Here is a 21,574-nt window from a genome sequence, read left to right on the forward strand (position 1 = left end):
GTAAACATCTAGAATAATCAAAATTTTTTAGAATTAAAATATTGAATAAAAAGTTTGTTAAGAATTAATTTAGTTTGTTAAGAACTAATTTATTTAGAGTGAAGATACGTGTTTTTGGTACTTTTCAGTGACCTTTCATTTCATGGACTTTTGGTATTGTTGGGCTTTGCGATTTAACTCTAATTTTCTGGAGCATGTTGAGATGGGTTACCGATTATTGATTGGGCCTAGGACCCAATCAAAATGTTAGCCTTGATTAGCAAAACCCTCCACACCAAAAATATAGCAACTATATCCCAAAAAAAAAAACCTGCAAAATCCTCTATGAGACTTCTTCCTTTATTCGTTCCCTTCTGTTTCTCATTATCTATAATCAATTCATCAACTATCTCTGATCGTTGACCAAAAAAAATATCCATCATCTTCATTATATAGCATTCTCATTGGTTAAGTCTTGTTGAAAGGACAATGGAGATTAATGACAAAAAAAAAAAAGGACAAGGGAGATTCAAAATATATATCGATATTAAAAACATTGTAATGTAAAAAAGATTATGCTTAATTAATCTCATTTAATTTGATTTGAACAAAACATTTATGGGCCAATATCTGCAAAGTAACCTTTTCACCATTAAACTTTTACTTGTTAGTCACGAGCTAGGAACGTTCTTTTTTATTTTATTTTATTTTTTTGTGACAAATCAATTTTACAACTAGTATTATTTTAATTAGTTACTAGCAAGAGGTTCGCGTATATGCGGGTAGATGATTGAGTTTGTGGAATTAAAAATAAAAATATAAAAAGAACAAATAGAAGTTGAATAATAATATATTTGTTATATACATTTATTGAGCTTAGAAATATAAACACAATGATATAACTAATAATTCTAAATTATGTATAATAAGGGTTAAGTACTGTTTTGGTCCTTAAAGTTGAACGTGAAAATCGAAACTGTACCTCATCTAATTTTCGATTTAAAATCGTTCTTAACGTTTTTTTCGTATTAAAATTGTCCTTTTTAATAATTTTTTTTATATTATTCCTAAACTACCCCTATTCTTATTTTAATAATAAAAGTTATAAAAAAAAACGTGTGTTTGGGAGGGGGGAAGAAAACGAGTGGGAGGAGGGAGGGAAGAAATGGGTATACGAATGGGGAGAGGAGGGGAGGGGAAGGGAAGAGGGGGAGGGGGACGGCGCCGGCGAAGCTTGGAGCTGCCGTCGCCGACAGAAAGGAGAGAAAGGGATACAGAGAAGCGGGGGGTGGGGAGAGAAAGAAAGGGGGGAGAAATAGGGAGGAGGGGGGAGAGAAGGGGTCCTCGCCGCCGCCGCTCCTCGTCGCTCCTCGCCGACGCCGCTCCTCGCCCTCCTCGTCGTTACCGCCTCGCCCTCCTCGTCGTTACCGCCTCGCCCTCCTCGTCGAGCCGTTTCTGCTCCTCCTCCTCGCCCTCGTCATCGCCGCCGCCTCCTCTAGAACTCTGATGATGACGACGATGATGATGATTTTTTGAGTTCTAGGTTCTGATGATGATGATGATGATTTTTTGAGTTGAGTTCTTGTTTTTTTGAGTTTGAGTTCTGGGTTTATTTTTCTAAGTTTGAGTTCTGGATCTGAGCTCTGGGTTCTGATGAGGATAACGATGATGATGTTGATTTTCTGAGTTTTGGTTGGTGTGATGCAGATAGTGATGGAGTGGTAGTGGGTGGGGGTGGTGTTGGTGTTGGTGTTGGTGTTGGTGCTGGTTGTGGCGGTGGTGTTGGTGGTGGTGGTGGTGGTGGTGGTTGAGGTAATTGTGTTAGTAGTGATGAGGGTATTTTTGTCCAAAAAAATTAAAAAGACGATTTTAATACGAAAAAAAAACGTTAAGGACGATTTTAAATCGAAAATTAGATGAGGGACGGTTTCGATTTTCACACTCAACTTTAGGGACCAAAACAATACTTACTCCTTAATTAAACATGCTTAATTCAACGATTGCATGAATTGAGTCATCAAAATTTATAATTAAGAGTTCAGGTAGTGTAGGTACTACATCATATTTATTTTTTCAATGTGCAAGCTTTCTATCTCCTAAATTAAGGATCCATTATACAAATTATTTTCGTTCTCTGGCGCTTTCATCTTCTATTGAAGACCTTAATATCATATTCTGAGTTAAAGTTAATAACTTATATTTATGTCATAAACAAAAAGAATCAATTGATGCATTAATAATAATATATTGTCCAGATCTATTTGTTATCACGGGAAGAATTTGAACGTATGATAATGTAACGTAATACTTATTTTAATAATTTGATTTTGTATTTGTGAAATTTTTGAAGATATAATTTTGAACGGATTTAGGCTTAGTTTGGTAAAACTTTTTGAAGAGATGCGTCTACTTTTCAAAAGTATAGGTACCTCATTTTGCGTTTGATAAATCAAAAACTCATGTGCTTAAACTTCTTAAATAAGTTCTTTTAAAAAATGAGCTTAAAATATAAGGACTTTTATTAATAACAACTTTTAAATAAGTTATTTTGTGTTTGGGAAGTTATTATATAAGTCCTTATTTTAAAGTTGTGCATTAAATAGGAGTGATAAAATAGCTTTTAAAAATGAGAGAAGTCACATTTTTTAACTTCTTCAAAAGCTCTTAAATAACTTTTTAAAAAGTTAAATGTTTATCTAAAAAATTGTACCAAAAGTTAAAAAGAAAGTAACTTTTGGAGTTTCCAAACGGACTCTTTATACTTGCAACTTTTAAAAGTTAGGGATATTTTTAAAAGATAACTTTTTAAAATTTGTAGCATCTATGAAATTTTTTAATATAGTAATTATTGAATATATAAGCCTTAATTTTGTATAGATTTTAGAGACAATACAATAATATAACTATCATCAATATAAAATTTTAGATCTTCAAGTGTATCAACCAAACCTTTTAAATAATTACCATTCGCCTCAACTTAGCTTTAAGGGTAATATTATAGTTACAAAGTAAGCAAACCATTAAAATAGATATTATTTGCAAAAAGTGATCATGATTTATACCAAGAGTCTAAAATCACAAATAAATACTCCAAAGTTTAAATTGTAAAAACATTGATAAATAAAACCTAAAATTAAAATAATAGAATATATAGTATAATGGTCTAAAAATCTTATGAAATATCTTTATATTTGATTGTGCTTTTATATTTTTTTATTTTCATAGAAAATACTGTAGGGGTGTTCATGGATCGGATTTGATACGCATATCCACGGTATTTATCCGAATCCGATCCGAAAATTGCAGATATGGATCCGATCCGCAAGGCTATCGGATCGGATCCACACACTAATAGGATCACATTGCAGATTTTATGTAGGTATCCATATATCCGTTTATCCGTAAAAATAAATAAATAAATAAGTAAATATTCTTTTATGTTTCTTTTCAACTAATAGTTATCATATATATTATAATATTTTATTTTTATTATTTAAGAAAAATATATTAATATTATTTTAAAAGTAAACATGTTTAAAAGAGTAAAAAAAGAGATTTTATTGATTTTTCAAAATAAAAATAAGCTTTTAAAAAGTATTTTTATGTTTTGCGGATATATCAAATATCTGATATCCGATCCGATCCGCAAATGTGTAACTCGGATTGGATCCAAACTAAAGAGTACCGCTAGGAAACCAACTAGGGTCTAGCCAACTTCTGCCAACTTTGTAATGGATTGATTCTCGAAATCCGTCTTAATAAATGTAAGTTAATATATATGGATGTTTCTTCTGTTAAGCATTATGATGTTTCTTTTTCATACTAAATAGATATTTTTTAATATATTTTTTGAATTTTTTGTATCATAGATGTGGATATTTCTATTTTTTTTTAAGAATTATATGGGTTTTTTAAAGTTTTATAGCTGGACATTTCTTTTTTTAAGTATTAGGATATTTTTTTTATATTAAATAAATATTTTTTTTATATATTTTTGTAATTGTTCAAAAACAGCCCGTGCTCCATCACTCCTTTTTCTTTGAGTTATTATTATAAATTTTGGGGTCGAATTAAGTCAATTATAATTTTAGAGATTAATTTGAGTTTGACTTTAAATTTCAATTTCAATAACCAAATTAAATATTAACTCTATGTAAAACAATAAATTCAATTTACATCCAGTATTATTCGTTCATATTTTCTTTCACTACTTTTGAATTGAATAAGTATTTGAGCTATACATACATGAAATTAAGTAATGTAACCATTATTGTATTTGTACAAAGTGACGGTGGTGGAAGCCGATGGAAACTACGTGGAACCATTCACGGTGGATGACATAGACATCTACTCCGGAGAGAGCTACTCAGTCCTGCTGACCACAGACCAAGATCCGACCAAAAACTATTGGCTTTCAGTGGGAGTCCGAGCAACAAAGCCAGCCATCCCACAACAAGTCCTCACGGCTCTCACCCTTTTGAACTACAAAACATCTCCGCCTCCGTCTTTCCGGTCTCTCCGCCACCTGTCACGCCCCGGCGTCAAAGAGGAAGTAACACAAATACAGCAAAATCCAAGGAGATGGACAAGCATCATTTTCATGGTATTTTCTTAAAAAATCAACCTATTATCGTTCTCATAACTTGTTGCCGAAGACCACGCCGGACTTGACATACTCGACGATTTTATCGGCAGTAAATTTTTTGAGGTCGTCTTACGTGAGGGCAGGAGTGGAGAGGACCTGACGGTGAAAGAGAGAATCTGTGTGTGTTGTTGTTGGAGTGTATGGGTTAATATGGAAGAAATGGAAAAGATTTTTATAATTTTTAATTAGATTTACTTAATCAGTTTTTAATTATTTAAATTTTGAATTTAAAAAATTTAAAATTAATTATTAATAATTATAATTAATTGAGTTGTTCAATTCTTGGCTGGTTACACACTTGATTTCCTATACTTTTTCTATCTAATATGATTCACGTTCACCCTTACAGATAATAAATATTTGATGGTGTTTACATCATCGTATGTAAAATTTACAACTAAAAGAAATAATAGCCTTCACATTTAACGTGATTTATCAGCATCTCAACAAAAGCTATATGACTTATTGCTTACCTAAAATTAATTGAAGATGAATTTATGAAAAAAATCTAGTGCTTTTAGTTTGTACATGCATGGGTTACATTCATCATAATTATAAAAGGTCACAGTCACCACTTTATGTTAGTACCAAGTTGTCCTCATCCATCTATTATTTTTATAGATTAAAAAACAATAAATAGTTAAATACACGGCATTCTGAATCATAAATCCATAATAGTATATTAAATAGTATTTGAAGGAAAATTGTTGTCCAACATAAGTACATAACAGTGAAAATAATAACAAAAAATAGAAATCCACTTGAATGTAAAACTATTCTAAATATCTAAATTGTTACTTAATCTCATTGCTATATCATAAGAGTCTCTTGTAGCTAATTTATAAACAATTTATTCATAATAACAAATTTTTTTACACAAAGTATTTATTTATAATTTAGATTAATTAAAAGTAAATTAGGTAAATATTCAATCACCTAAGCTAATAATAAAAAAGGAAATCATTCAAAATTTAAGAAAACAATTTATAGTCAAAATAAGAAGAAAAATAAGAATATGACAAATTATATACGATAAAAACATAGAATTTAAATATAAAATTGTACATGAGTAACCTTCTTTAAATACATTATCATCTTTACTCTCTCTCTATATATATTTTGCGTGTAATCCTCTTTGCTCTAAAATTGCCAAAAAATCTCATTATAAACTCACTTTGAACAACTTGGAATTAGAAACATAATATTATTGGAGTCAAAATTTTTAAAGTCATTACCTGATGTCAAATGATATAGCTTTCTAAAGAATTGTAGATAATAAACTGCATAGTTTCTCAACTTCCAACTGCCGTCACTTTTACTTTCGCCTTGGCCGATCCGTTTCCCCTTCTGCAAGAAGACCTGCAACTCAAGAAGCAGTTGAACTCAGAATCAAACGCTAATCTAAATTAGTAAATTCTGATTATATTAAAAAAAATGATAATAAACATTAATTATAAGTTCTGGCCAATTTCAATTACTGATCCAATAAAGCTATAAACCAATATAAAAAAGAAGAAAAAAAGGACTCCATGTTCAACTAACTGTTACACTCAAGATAAAGACATTCCGCTGGCTTGCTCCTATATTAATCAGCAATCTACCACTTATAGTCATGCAATAGTTATTTTGAAGTAGAAAATGCTAAATCCTTTTTTACTTTTTTTGTAATTGAAGAAATGAAAATAAAAATATGGACTGACCTTTGAGTTATTGGCCAACTTTTACTAAATTGGTGAATTCAGATTATATTAAAAAAGCATATAGTAATATACGTTATAAGTTTGGCCAATTTCAATTACTGATCCAATAAAGCTATAAACCAATATAAAGAAAAAGAAAAAAGGGACAGTGAACAACTAACTACTATGGTCAAGATAAAGGCATCCCCTGCTCTAATATTAGTCAGCAATCTATCACTTGAATTTTAGTCATACAATAGTTATTCTCAAACGAAAAAGGCTAAATATTTCTTCTGCTTTTTTAATTGAAGAAATGAAAATAAAAATTATCAAGTGAATTATTAGAATTAGGAATTCCATGATACTTATGGAAGCTATTTTCGTCAGAGTTTAAATGAAAAGAACCATCCAGTTGCAAACTCTTTTAATGTTTGACTTTAAATTAGGAGTTAATTAGGATAAAGAACGTCACTTTTATCAATATAAGGATGTTCAACTTTTTGTGAATAACAGATTCTGCTCTTTTAAATTCGATTTCATCTCACTTATCTTATTTATCTTTGTAGCACAGGGTAAGATATAAATTTTCTTTAGCTCATCATGTTCATTTACTTTATATACTAAAAAATATAAAAATAAAACACTAAACAAAAAGAAAGAAAGGAAAAATATTAAGCTATTGTGAGAAGAACTAATAAAAATTTTGGATGTAATTAATTTAATTACTCTCTCACAAAGAAAAAGTGTTACAACGAAAATATTAAAGAATGTTTAAAAGAAAGTGTCAAAACAAAAAAAAATGAGTGAAATATTTTTCATAAATGTTGAATATTTTGCCTCTATAAAATAGCCAAGTACTCCTTAAAATATCTTATCTCTTAAGGGAAAAAAATTTCAAGAATGCACACATATACATTTTAAATGATAAAAAGAATTAGAGTCATTACAACACAATAAAATAATTTCAAATCATATATATATATATATATATATATCATGGAGGGAAATGGCTAAAATTGGCCTCAAAGAATCATGTGTAGAAATAAAGGATCTAGGAAGGAAAGTTCGATACCGCAGCTCAGCCATTTCCTGAGTTAAATTCTCTACTTCCTATTTGTTCTTCAATTTTTCTACTTGCAATTCTTCCTTGTTAGCCCTCAATTCCTGCACCTCCAGCGGTACAGCGACTTCAGCATCGCCACGACTTCTGCCCTCATCTCCATCGTATCTAAACCCACAAAAAAAATATTAATAATGCTAATAATAAATCCCTCAAAAGTTAAAGTAAAACAAAAATTAAATGGAAATTGTGAGTGAAAAGACCTTGAGGAGCATCTTTGGTGTGGTAGAAGCGCTTGAGAATGTCATTTTAAACTTTGATTTCAAATGAAAAATTGCGCTCAAAATTCGTGTTTAAATCCTGATTTGAAAGGAAAAGATCGCGCTCAAATTGATGCAGAAGAGAGATCTGCTTCATTACCTGAGGGACAATGAGTTCTCAATCCATTGTTTACCCTAATCATCCAATTAGAAGCTAGCATTTTCGTTTTCTTCTTCTAAATGGTGGTTTTGGGATTGCTGCCAGATTAACTCTCTTCAATCCATTGGACAAAAATATTTTTCGATAACCTTCCACCAGGTAAGAAGGTTTTGGTTTTTTGTTGAGGAGCGAAACACAAAAGAAAGAAAAAGTTTGGGAGACACCTGTCACTTTCTCAGAAACCATCTAACACTGTTAAATAGTGTGTGGTTTTACGAGTTAAATCTCAATTTGACCCATGAAATTTAGTCCGATGTTCAGAATGACCCCCACAATTTCGTTGGCTCCAATTAGAACCTCCAAATTTGTAATTGTGGCTCCGGTTTGCCACTGCGATCATCTCTGTCACCAGAATGCTGATCTGACGCAATTACATGACATGGTGGACATTACTTAAACGACGGCGCATTGGTTTCACGCAATTTGAAGGTTCTGATTGGGGCCAATGAAATTGTGGAGGTCACTACTAAGATATACATGAGTCAGGTGAAGTCGAGTTCGCTTTGTCTCGTATCCGATTTTAAATAATGGCTTGGTCTATTTTTGAGACCCTTACCCAACTTTAAACCCGGTAAAATCTTATTACTTTCGAGTCGCACTAAAACTGGGTCTAAAACCGGTAAAATTCGAGTCTTGATAAATGTTACGTCAAAAAATTATGATGCACTTATTTATAAAGAAGAAAAAATATACTTGTTAGTGAAAAATTGATATCCATATTTAAACTTGAATTTATTCATAAATTTTAATTTCAAGTTTCTTTGATCTATTTTCTAATTCAACAAGTGTGATTAAAAACAAAATAATAAGCTTATAATTAATATAACATAATATTAAAATTACTTTAAAATATATATACATTTTTTAGTCCTTTTATTCCTTTAAAATACACATAAACTAAGTGAAGTTGGGCATAAATAATGACCAGATTTATTTTTGAGATCTTTATCCGATTTAAGATTCAATAAAATCACGGAAATGTTTGGTAACCAAAGAAAATTAGCTAAAAACATTCATAACTTGCCTTATTTAACATTCATTAATTGTTGCGACAATTAATTTATGCTAAATATAGCAAGTTCTGGCTGTTTTTTTTTTTTGTTTACCTAACATTATCCGAGTCTAGTTTACGGTCCGGATCGGACAATGTATGTTCCTAGTCAATACAAGACAAATAATTACTTAGCAAACTTTTCGGCCATGAAACATTATATTCCAGTTTTCTCAGTGGAATATGTGATGATGGTATTGACTTATTGATATGTTGTGAAACCTGTGTGCTACGACTTTAGAGTGATATTCATATTTCAAGTGAAAACATTCAACTCAAATTCCATAACATTCTTGGTTTACTTGATTATCATTAAATTTATTATACACACACAAAATATTTATTGAAATCTAATTAAGCCGACAACGAAACATTTAGTTGGTGCGAGTTTGAAGATAATAAATAACATAATGCCAACCGCATTAGCGTGACTAAAGCATATTGTGACGTCTCTCTTACTGTATAGTGTATAGTAATAGCATAATTTGAGAAATTTAAGTAATGCATGTGAGAGAAATTAATGTGACACGATATTATTGGACCCCTTCATACATTCACACAAACGTTGAAAATTATTGTTTGAAATTCTAATTTTAGTTATTTTTAGGATCCAACTTGTTTTTAACCTAAAATTTTCAGTAGGTATTATGCAGAGCTTTATTATCCCATCTCATATTATAAACATTTCTTTGGTGGTTAAAGTGCATATTTGAAGTAGTCGTCTTTCTCTGCAAAATGTTTATCAAATATCATCTTAGATTTGACCCTATCTCCTCCTTAGATAGCTTATTGAATTTTACACGAACAATTAATATATTGAATAGTCAATAATATTTAATTTTAATATATAAATAAATAAAATTAATTTATTAATAATTTTTAATAAAAAAATTTTATTTAATTTTAAAATATTAATAATTGATGGTTAAAATTTAAAATTTTATATAAAAAAAATTAAGAAAAAAATGTGTTATAAAAAAATTTTAATTATATTTTTTTATACAAAAAAAAATAATTTAATTAGTAATATTATTAATATCTATATCACTCATTCTACGAACTATTAGTATCGAATTTAATGGTAGGACAATATTAAATATGTTTAAAATTTTTTAAAATAAAATAAAATATTTAAAATATTAAAAATTAAATTAAAATTTAACTTAAATATTAGAGATCAAAATAATACTTTATTTCATATATATCATACACACTTATGATAGAAGTTTCTTATTATTACTTATTAGTTACGTCAAATTAAACCACATATATCTTTTGTAATATTTTACTACTATAATAATATAATCAAATTTGCATGTAGAAATTCATATCACATGAAACAAACAAAAAGAGAGTGGAAATTATTTCATATCACATAAACAAACAAACAAAAAAGTGGAAATTTCAAATCCAAGTATACAATATGCCGGAGAGAGAGAAAAATAAGGAATTATTTTAAATAAATAAAATAAATATTTTATTTCCTAAAATATATAATTTGCATTTTTACTAAAATACATTTTATTTTTTTATCTCATTTACCGTGTAAACGAAATAAAAATATACGTATCTTATTTACACTGTAAACGAGATAAGACACGAGTCGACGTGGCCGTATCATGTTTGTACACATAGCGTGTAACGACCTTATCTCATTTACATTCATGTAAACGAGATACATGCACTCTTATTTCATTAAGAGTGGAAGAAACTTGTATATATGTATTTTGTCCACATCGCCAGTTTTAGTCCTTATCTCATCTATGTCTTCAATTTTTCTCCCATTTATGCTATTTTCTAATCAAATTTTTGAATTATTACGAAATTATGGCACGCGCAAATGCACATGATGCGGACATTAACCAACTGCGACTTGGCACATCATTGAGGCAGCCAACTTTAAAATTGGTATTATTTTTTATTTTATATTTATGTTAAACCATACATGTGTACCCAAACTTATGGTACTTTTATAGAAGTAGTATGCAGTATATGTTATATGAATGAATATATTGTTAGTAATAGTTTAACTGATAGAGTATGATTTTAAACATACTTTGACATGAATTTGTTAGTTAAATGTTTATTTAGGTTTATTTTTCTTTAATAAATTTAGTTATTAGTTAGTTAACTAAATATTTTTTAGTTAACTTAATTAAGTAACGAGATGTTTATGTTTCTAGTTATTAAATATTTAAGTAAATGATTTTTTTAATTTTGTTATTACTTAAATTAAGTTATTAAGTTGATGGTTTATTTGTGGTTAGTTATTTAAGTAAATATTTAAATAAATATTTTTACTTATTTGTGTTTTTCGTTGTTTACCAAATGTCTCGTCTATTTTTTTCTAGGATAGTGAGTCACACACTTTCACCACCGAAATGCCATTGTCCCCTACTTGAGGAAGGCTGGCTTCGACGACACGGTGCCACTCAAAGATTTCGTGTTCGACAATTTCCTGATATCAGCATTTGTGGAGTCTTGGCATCCTGAGACCAACACTTTTCACCTGCCATGGGGTGAGTGCACCATCACCATGTAGGACGTCGCGTACCACCTCGAGCTATGCGCACATGGAGAGCTAGTCGGTGGGTGCTTCTGTGATTTTCATACATGATAGGGGACCGATACTTGGGAGTTGGTGGAGGGGTACTCAGTGCCAGGCCTCCTGCAGTCCAGCAGCAGGATCAGCAGAGGAAGGAGTCTTTCTCCCTCAAGCTGACATGGCTTCAGGAGCGACTCCGACAGATGTCCAATACTGATGATCCAGCCATCCTCTGACGGTATGCGGAGCTACATACTGTTGATGATTGAGGGTTACCGAATGACTGATAAGTCAAATAATCAGGTCCATCTCCGGTGGCTCCCACTACTAGATGACTCTCAGATAGGGATGTCAATGGGGCAAGGCGGGGGCGGGGATGCCTCCCTGCTCCCCATCTCCGCCCTCAGATTTGCTCCCCATCCCCGCCCCATTCTCCGCCGTGGGAGAATATTGCTCTCCATCCCCATTCCCCGCGGGGACCCCATTCCCCTTCTACATAATAGTTCTAACTAATTATTAATTTCCATATGAATAGAGCTGCAAGTATCTATCTTATACAAAAACTGCAAGATTTTATACAAAAAGTCTAAATGACACGATGATGACTTCTTTCGAAATAACACAATTGAGGGACGCAACGATGAGCCAAGGACAAAACAGTGGACGAGGTGGGAGACGCGGCAACAGAGAGGAGAATGAACACGACGGCAGAGTTACGAAAAGGAACGCCGCAAATAGAAATTACAACACGGTAAGGGTGATGGCACGGTGAGGTGTGACGATGCGATGATGCGATGAGAAGGGTGACGAGGGGGTGACTGCAGAGAGGTTGGATAAAGTATGGACAACCTTAGAGATCTCTGAATTGAAGAAGGGTTATGCAAATAAAGATTAGAAGTTTTGGGTTTCTATATATATGTCTGTGTGAGAAATGAATAAAAAACATATATGAGAAATAAATTATTAAGGATAATTCAGGGAATTCATAAATTTCGGGGAATAGCAGGGACGGGGCGGGGATCCCCGCTCGGGTCCCCGCGTTTGCTTCAGGGGAATTTTGTCCCCCATCCCCATCCCCGCGGGAAAAATTCCCCACAATCGGATCCCCATTCGGGGCAGTCCCCGCAGGGATCTCCGTGTCTCGGGAAATTTTGCCATCCCTACTCTCAGAGGTGCCGTTATCTGTCTTGGGGATCTGTGGTGCTAGCATGGATGTACCATTTTCTATGCTCTGCAGCACATTGCTCCACCACAGACATCGCATGATGCACTCCTTTGCTAATATCTTGGATATACCAGAGATTTTTCCAATAGTATCCACCTGAGCGATATGTTTACATGTACCCCATGGCTGCGAGGTAACTGTTCACTACGGTTTTATTATTCTTCGTTTACGTAATTCAATATGATTTGCAATTAATTGAATCGTGGTTACTCTTGCAAATTTTCACAGGTAGATATGTATGACACAGTAGAGCAAGGACCAGCACAAGCAGAGAGTCCTGCAATGGCATCGGGCATTGGATTAGTTAAAATTGGATGAGGTAAGAGAGTTACCCTTTTATTTGGTCATAGTTGCATAAATTACTCATACATTTTTAGCACCTTGATGGTAATCAGTGGCTAAGAGAAGGAGGGGTTGAATCTTAGCCAATTTTTTGTTGAATATTAATTTTTATTTTTCAAAGAAATTTCAGGAGATATTTATGCTTTTTGTCTCATAACAAGTCAAGAGACATTTTCTTTTTGTCTTGTAAACGGTTAGGAGATATTTTTCATTTTTGTCTCCAACACAACAGAATCAGAATATGAGTAGAAGAGAAAGAGAGAATCACACCCAGAAGTATCCTGGTTCAGCTGCTAAGTGCAATGCAGCCTACATCCAGTCTCCATCACGACACTGACAAAATTTCACTATAATCATCAGATTACATACACCAATTCTTCCCTAGGAACTACTCATTCCTATATGGGACACATCTAGATTCTATCCCCAAATCTAAACTTCACTTGGACTCCTACCAAGCTTTCAACCGCAAAGTGCTAACCCAACTTACAAGGGAATTCTCACAGGATCATGAAACACAACAAACAGATGTACAAAGAAACTCTGAGACATCTATGGCTTTTTCTCTAATATTGATTACTGCCTTTTTCCTCTTACTGGCTTTTTCTTACAAACCTCACCGTGTTTGTCTTTTACCATGAGACCCAGACAGACAATACTAAGAAAAAGAAAAACAAAATGAACATCTTTGAAGGATAAGAACTCAAGAAGTTTGAGTAGCTATGAGAACTCTGTACTTTACACTTTCTCTCCTTGTCTCAATCCTTGGCCGTTCACCCTTATTATAGAAGGGGAAGCTTCCAAGGTTGAAACTAGTTCAACCAAGCCAGTAACATCTTCTCCAACAAACAGCAGCGGTTCGGACAGAGAGAAGAGAGAGGAAAAACCGAAACAAAACCAACATGCATGTACCTCTCTCAACCCTTCTCATCAAGTTCTTTCACTCTAAGCCATTGATCTTGACTTTGGCTCCAAGAAAGAACTCTGACCCTTGATGAACCTCTGATCCTTGACAGCTCTAAGCTTTCCATTTTTGTTTCCTCCTATCTGGTAGCTCCAGAAGCTATCTTCATTCTTTGATGGACAAAAATGGAAATGAACTTTTGCAACTGAGATCTTCTTCTATGACATAAGCGGATCTTTCCTATTCTTAGCATGGAAGATCTTGAAGCTTTTATTGAAATCTTGCTTTCAATGGTAAAAATCTAGCCATGCCATGCTTCGGATCTTCCTTCTTCACTGGCTTTCTTCATCATAGCCTTTTCTTCTTTCATAGGCCACTGTTAACTTTTTCTCTGATAGCTTGTTTTCTTTTTTTCTTATTCTGATTGATTGACAACCGAAAACAAGAGAGAGAGGAGAGAGAAGAGACAAACATTCAATATAAAATTAACTCAATTTAATTTCATGTTTCAGTTACCTATGCAAGCAATTAATTCATTTGAATTTTAAATTCCATTCCGCAATGTAGTAGGCAACCGTGGCTCTGTTTGGAATCTTTCTCTCTTCCTTCAATTTGGACCAAGGACAGTGCACATATTTCTTGGCCCAATTAGCTTTTGTTATCCCTTTAAATAATTTAGCCATATAGTATGGAATATTTTTGCACAAAGGCTGATCACATTTTGATCACACTGGGCTTATATTTCCTTTTGGCCCAAAATTAATTCTGCACACTAATAAACACATAAGCCCAACAATTTGAAACAAATAATAATTTTACAATTTTCTAATTAATAATGTTTGATTATCATAATAATTCAAGTTTTTCAAACTCAACACACCTGTCACTGAAGATTATTTCACAACGTACATTATAGTTTATGTGGATGCCCTACGATGACCCTGCACTGTAGGACATCTGCCTGCTATGGCTGAAGGAAGAGACAGAGTGTAGAACATGGATTTCTATTGTTCCCTTCGTTTGCTTCAATATAGTTGAATTTTACTATGTCAATCGGGTGAAGCGCCAGTTTATTGGCGAGCAGCCATTGATAGGAGACCCGGTCAACGTTGATAGGTTCCTGACTACCATAGGACGTGGCGAGGATGTTTGGTGGCCTACCAAGCTTCGTGAGTGTTACGATCGGTGGAGGACCCGGTTTGGGGAGGGATACCAGGTATCCATTCAACCGTGCACAGGTTATTGGCTGACGCAGGAGTATTGGGATTGATATTAGCAGGCTTGCCATGTCAGACACTTGTCGGGGCAGAATGTGCTTGATGACCCCAAGCTGTTGGACTTAGCGGGAGACGTGCAACCTATTGCCAGCCAGCAGAGGGACGTCCTACACCTTCCCCAGGACGTCCCTGACCATCGGCACCGGGCCAAGGAAGTTCGGCCGGACACCCGAAGATCTAACTGCACCGTATAGTACAGGGATGCTAACGGATGAATTGGATTGTATCAATGGCAAGATGACACGGCAGATAAGGCTATTGTCTAACTGTCGATGGTCCTGAGACATGGTTGGTGCTAAACACGTGTGCGCTCCTCTAACCCTACGCACCTCCCTAACGAAATAACACGTACATGGTTGGCATTTACATAAAATATAGCAGTGATGAATGATATTAATTACACCACAGTTAAACGAGGCCTCACCAATATCCGAGATTTTGTCGGAGGACAACACGTATACTCCATGGGCATCCAGCTACATATTGCCAGCAATGAATATGGTACTTTAATCGATCCCCCACTACTCGGTACTTAGCACTTCTGCAGATGCTGTAATTCTTCAACACTGTATCACAGCATCCCTACTCTTGAATCTGTGGCTAACCCAAAACTCTACACCACCGTTTAAGTTGTAATCCTCTTCACCTGTGTTGAAAAACGGATTTTTTCGTGCATCGAGTCTAGATCCAGCATCTGATAGTGACTGGGTACAGCTGATAAGGCTAGAATTAGTTGCAGGGCAGGAAGAAAATACCGAAGTGATGCCTCAACCAGCATCTCGGGTACGAACTCCTCCTCCTTATCATCTTCAGAAGAACCATTATCGTTGCTATCCGCAACATACTCCTCATCGGATTCTTCACCATCCACGTCCATGTCTTCCACTGGACTTGCAACGTGTATCAGTCGTGGTGCGAAAGCTTCTTAACTTATTCTGATATGATTTTTTTATGGATATCAAATATGAGCTGCACATGTTCGTCGCCATGAAGGCAAAACAGACGAAACAAAAAATTTTCATTTTCCATCAGTGCTAGCAACCTTTATCTCACCCCTTCTTACTTACAATCATATATCCACTACCACTAGACATTTTGGCTTATTTTTCGAAAGAAAACCGAAAAAAAAAATGATATATTTGTGAAAAATATAAAGAATTGTACATTATTTTATAGCTGATAAAAATTTGTAATAATATATCTCGTTTACAGTGAAAACAAAATAAAAATATACGCATTTCATTTACACGGAAAACGAAATAAATACGTATAGTGTTTCGTGCCTTATTTTGTTTACATAATATTATTCCATTCATAGCTATAGTAGAATGGTTTCAGCTCAATAGATAATAACAAATTAAATTATTTTAATTCATCAGTTAATATAAATACACATACTTATTCAACATCAAATGAAAACAAAAAATAAAGTATAAAATCACGGAAAGTTGGGTTCACATTACGTGGTTATTCATTTGACTTCCTTTTCTTTAGCTTGTCAAATAAAACACACGAATAGTAGAATATTATTTACCATTATTTAATTTATTCGTCCACAGAGAGATCCATTCACCACAGTACACATTTCGCACATTACCTCAGATAATAATTCGTAACCGAAGTTTCCAAATCCTAGCAATTTATTTTTCTTAGACGTACTTATCACGTTTGAAGCAGCGTATATAAAGCCGATTCTGTTAAGGAATTAACTAAAAATATACTCTATTGGAGTTAATTAGTTAAAAAAATAAATTTATTATAAAAAAACTCACTACGCTAATTTTTTAATTTTTAAAATAAAAAATAAATAAATTTTGTTAGATAAATAATAAATTTTGTGAATAATAAATTTTAAAATTAACTCAATAAAATAAAAATACACTGCACCTCCAAATTATCAACTTAAATTTTAATAGTAGAATAACTATTCACACATCTAATAAATTGAATATCCAATATATTCATTGTCCACATTATTTGTCTATTTATACTTTTCTAAAATAAAAAATATTAATTGAGTTGGTTCTTATTGGAGTTAATTCCTAAACTTTTCCGTATAAAACACGTACACAAAACAAAACAGCTTCTTCAATGCAAAAGCCAAAAACCAACCAACTTTAATTTCTCTCAAATCAACTTGTTGTGTATACTATATAATATAAGGGCGAAGTTAATATGATATCAAATATCAATCAAATATATTATATGAAGACCCACCTGTGATAAATTTAATTAAATCCTCTTTTAAGGTTATTTAATTATCAATTTTCACTTCATATGTTGAACAGTGTAAGAAGAAACTGTGTGATAAAAAATTGAGTCATTATACCCTTATATTATATGAAAATGAAATGAAAGAGAGAGAGAAAGAGAAGAAAAATATGACCATGGATCGAGGTTCAGAGAGCAGTAGTTCAGAGTCACCAACAAGGGAATTGAAAGTTATCTCCATAGAGTGTTTACGAGCAACTTCAAAATCCGATGAATGGAGCGCCGCCGACGTGCTTCAAAGCGGCGATATAGTAGAGGAGCTCCGGATTGGCTCATCGGCCGGTTCCTTGGTCCGGTTCAGGCAACCCTTCAAGAACGGTCGGACCGGACTCAACAAGATCCTTCATGATGCATACAAGAAGAAGGAGACGTCCGTCCTTGTAAGAGTCCGACGTGGACCTCATGAGTTCGTTGAGCTGCAGGCCTGCGTCCTCCCCGGAGACTCCTCCTCCGGCAAGAAGAACTACCTCTTGAGGTCCATCGCCGATGCCAATTACGTCGTTGGCTTCTTGGACACAACCGAAAGTGAATGCTACCGCTTACAAGGTCTTTTACTCTCTCTTATTTTCTGCTCAATTTTATTTTATAGTTACTTTTTTGTTCCAAAGTTAAGAACGAAACTCGAATTCGCGATCTGAGTATTGAGAGATTATGTCATTTGAGTTATAGTTCTCTTTAGTTAGTTTTAATTAAGCTATACATAAAACGAATGAATAGACGCACGATCGTGTTAAAATTCAGGTTTACTTACTATATTATAATATGATCATTTGAGGTTACCATGTAATAACTGCTAGATAAGGTACCACTAGTTCCTTTTATTAATATCATCTTCTTGCTAAAAAAACATTTAGATATGGTAGGAAATTTTAACTATTTAGGTGATTTTCTGCAATCCGGGGCCTAAGAATTTGCGTGGGCCATTTGTAATTACAGAAAAATCCAGGAAGTGATGAATTTAGTTTTTAAAATTATATTTTTGAGAATTCATTTATTTTTTTAAAATTCTTTATATTATTAGGAATTAGGAATACGTTTACAAACAAGGATGAAGAATTGCATCTACCCAAACACTATTATTTGTCCGCAAGTCACCCAATCATATAGAAAATAAAAAAGTATCTTATTTATTTGTTCAGCTTCTCACATTTTCCTACCTAAAATGTTTTTTGACATTATTTGAGCCAACTAGCCAAGGGTTTGATTGAATTCCCATTACTGTATACCAAGTAATTTGCGGCAATAAATTGTCATACGAAAGCGGCAAACCTTTTTGCTACATTGAAGCACAAAGTTGATGCGTGATACACATGACTTCCTTTTCTAACTGACGAAGACATTTGGTTCAACTAATTTAAGGAAAAGTGCTATGATTATAATTGCTTAATTATGACAATAACGTGGATTAATTAAATAAAATTCGTATGCAGTTGTTTTTTAATTATCAATTTTACATAAAAAAATAGACAATAATGAGTGCATTTTGTTACCAATAAGTAATAGCTCAAATGACATAGTCTCTCCATACTCAATTAAGAGGTTGCGGTTCGAGTCTTCTATCTTTGGTAAAAAAAAAAAATGAGTGCATTTTGTTCACTTTGCAGGTTCAAGGGCGAGTAGGATGGTAAGTGCACTAACAAGGAGTAAGGCACAAGATGGATATGTATCATATCCATGGGAGAAGAAGATGCAGGAGATGCTTTCAGTTCCCAATTCTGGCAACTTCATCTCCATGTTATTTCTTCCCAAAGCTTCCGACCGAGTGGCGTCTCGCTACCACGACGTGGAGGACACTCTAGCCAGGGCAAATGCATGGCTTAATGCAGCTCAGGCTTCAGGGGTTCCTCTTGTCTTTATGAACATCCAAACTGAGTCACTACTCACTAAGGTTAAACAATGTTGTTAATTATTATTTATCTCAATTGCGATGAATGGTTCTTAATATTTACCTCTTGTGTGACAGATATCTGGAGAGACAGCATCTTCAACGGTGAATTCAGGGTCATTAGCTGATTTTTCAAACGTTGCAAATGAAAGCCTTTATGGATTTGAGGACTATCATGGAGTAGACATAGGTGTTGTTAGAGCAGTTAGGCTATGGTACGCTCCAATTGGGGGAGAGCTCTCAATAGAGATCAAACTCAAAGATGATGACACAAAACTTGGCTTTGCCATTAGTCGCACCGAAGAGGTACTTTCTCTCTCAATTTCCCACTAAATTATGACTGCATTTTTTTAACGGCTCAAGACCTTAAAAATAGAAACACAAAAATATACTTGACCGATGAGATATAAAAAGAAAAAGTGATAGGGGCAGTAATTTTTGTGTTTTGTAATCATTAATTGGTCATCAATAGTTTTTTTAATGGTGTGAGATTACATCTAATGGTGGGAGATTACTTACTTTTCTCTTGATGGTAAGATAGGAGACTCGAACCCGCAACCTCTTAATTAAGTATGGGGAGTCTATGCCATTTAAGCTATAACTCATTTAGTATAGATTACAGGCCATACAATCGGAGACGCTGTCGGCCGAGATCACAAGCTATAGTTTCACGAGTTCCTTTTGAAAAGGTTTCGTACCTCTGAGGATTGAGCTGTTTGGGTGGTTTGTGCTAGTTGGTAGAGTTAACACCAAGAAGAGGTTGATTAAATTAGGAGTTAACATCCTGAGTGATAGTATGTGTGTCCTGTGTACCAAGGAAGTAGAATCTGCTGAGCATTTATTTCTTCGGTGTGAGGTAACATGGCAGGTGTGGTGTAAGTGGTTGATGTCATTTAGTAGAGACTGGGTATTTCCAGGAACCATTAAAGAGTTGTTTGAGAGCTGGAGTGGCATGCCCCACAGACAACAAGAGCAGAAGATGTGGATGATAGCGTTCTTTGTAGTGATTTGGAACATCATGTTGGAACGTAATGCACGAATATTCAAGAATAACAGAACAAGTATTGAGGTAATCCACACAAGGACGGTGTTGAGTTATAAAGAAGGGCGTGGTTGTGATCCTGGGGTAGGCTGAGAGCAGCACTGGAGATGCCAGGGGTTGATGGCTTTGTGGGTTGTTTTTTATGTTTATTTCTTGCTTTTCTTTGCTCCACTTTAACGTGTTGAGCTTTCTTTGTTTCAAAAAAAACTTTTCTCTTGATGGTTAAGTGCTGGCCACAAAACACAAAAATTGATGCCCTAGACTTTTTCTAAAAAGAATCATGAATTAATGTCTTGATAAAAAGAATATAGAGACATAATTTATATTTTATTTTTTATAATTATATTTTTTATTATTATATTTTCATAATTTATTTTAATTTATTATTAAATAAAAAATAAAAATAATAATTTTTATGTTTTTATTCTTTGTACTTTATTTTCAATATCTTATTCTTATGTCAGAACCAAGACAGTCTGTGTGATTATGATTTATTTGATCACAATTTTAACTTATAATTTGGTGTATGGTTTGTACAGGGTTTCATTTTCATCTCATCAGTGATTGATAACAGTGAAGAAAACGCACCAGCAACACGGTCGGGGCTAAACCATGTATACAGAGCAGCAAGAGATACATGTAGGTTGTTGGTGGTTTCTCGGGTTTCGAATCAGAGAGTGCTTCCATGGATGGTGTCTTCAACAGGAGCCATAAGGTGTTATGACACTGTTTCATTGAGCCACAAACTTTCATTGCACAGACACACCAAAGTTCCAATTCTCCTTCATGTCTTCCTTTGGGACCGTGCATTGGCCTCTTCCATTGGTGCTGCAAACATGTCTCCCAAGGTAGTGCATTCAAATCAGAATAAGCCAATTGAAACTGATGATGGTTCTCATCAGCCATTGAAGCTCCAGAGGGACAGCGTTGGGGATCTCTCTTTTAGATTCCAAGACTTTTCTTTCTCTAGCAATTGGCTATGATTTTCTACTTTGTATTTCAGGGCTTCTTTTTTTTTTTTTAAATTTTAATGGTAGCAATTTGTAAATGAGTGTATTTTCAATACTCCGTTTTACTTAAATTTTATAAAATGACATGTCAATGTATATTATAGACAGTGATTTGAAACTAAATTTTGTAAGTATAATATTTGGACTTAATTAATTGATTGAATTAAAATTTTATATTA

General features: G+C 33.6%; 1 protein-coding gene across 1 annotated transcript; it reads left to right on the forward strand.

Moving 5' to 3' along the window:
• The first annotated feature begins 17,277 nt into the window (after positions 1 to 17,277).
• Positions 17,278 to 21,574, forward strand: LOC107629007 (uncharacterized). The gene is made up of 4 exons (XM_016331674.3): positions 17,278 to 18,004; positions 19,063 to 19,346; positions 19,422 to 19,649; positions 20,925 to 21,574. Exons 1-4 carry the CDS (start codon positions 17,539 to 17,541, stop codon positions 21,366 to 21,368), a joined length of 1,422 nt encoding a protein of 473 aa, XP_016187160.1. The 5' UTR covers positions 17,278 to 17,538; the 3' UTR covers positions 21,369 to 21,574.

This window comes from Arachis ipaensis, chromosome B3 (assembly GCF_059453495.1).
Source record: "Arachis ipaensis isolate K30076 ecotype BB chromosome B3, ASM5945349v1, whole genome shotgun sequence".
Classification (NCBI taxonomy): domain Eukaryota; kingdom Viridiplantae; phylum Streptophyta; class Magnoliopsida; order Fabales; family Fabaceae; genus Arachis; species Arachis ipaensis.

Bases quoted from the DNA above. Each gene is read 5' to 3' on its own strand.
- LOC107629007 (XM_016331674.3), top strand. From the start codon at position 17,539: ATGAAAGAGAGAGAGAAAGAGAAGAAAAATATGACCATGGATCGAGGT. The intron at 18,005-19,062 runs GTCTTTTACTCT...TTCACTTTGCAG, and splicing joins TGAATGCTACCGCTTACAAG to GTTCAAGGGCGAGTAGGATG. The intron at 19,650-20,924 runs GTACTTTCTCTC...TGGTTTGTACAG, and splicing joins CCATTAGTCGCACCGAAGAG to GGTTTCATTTTCATCTCATC.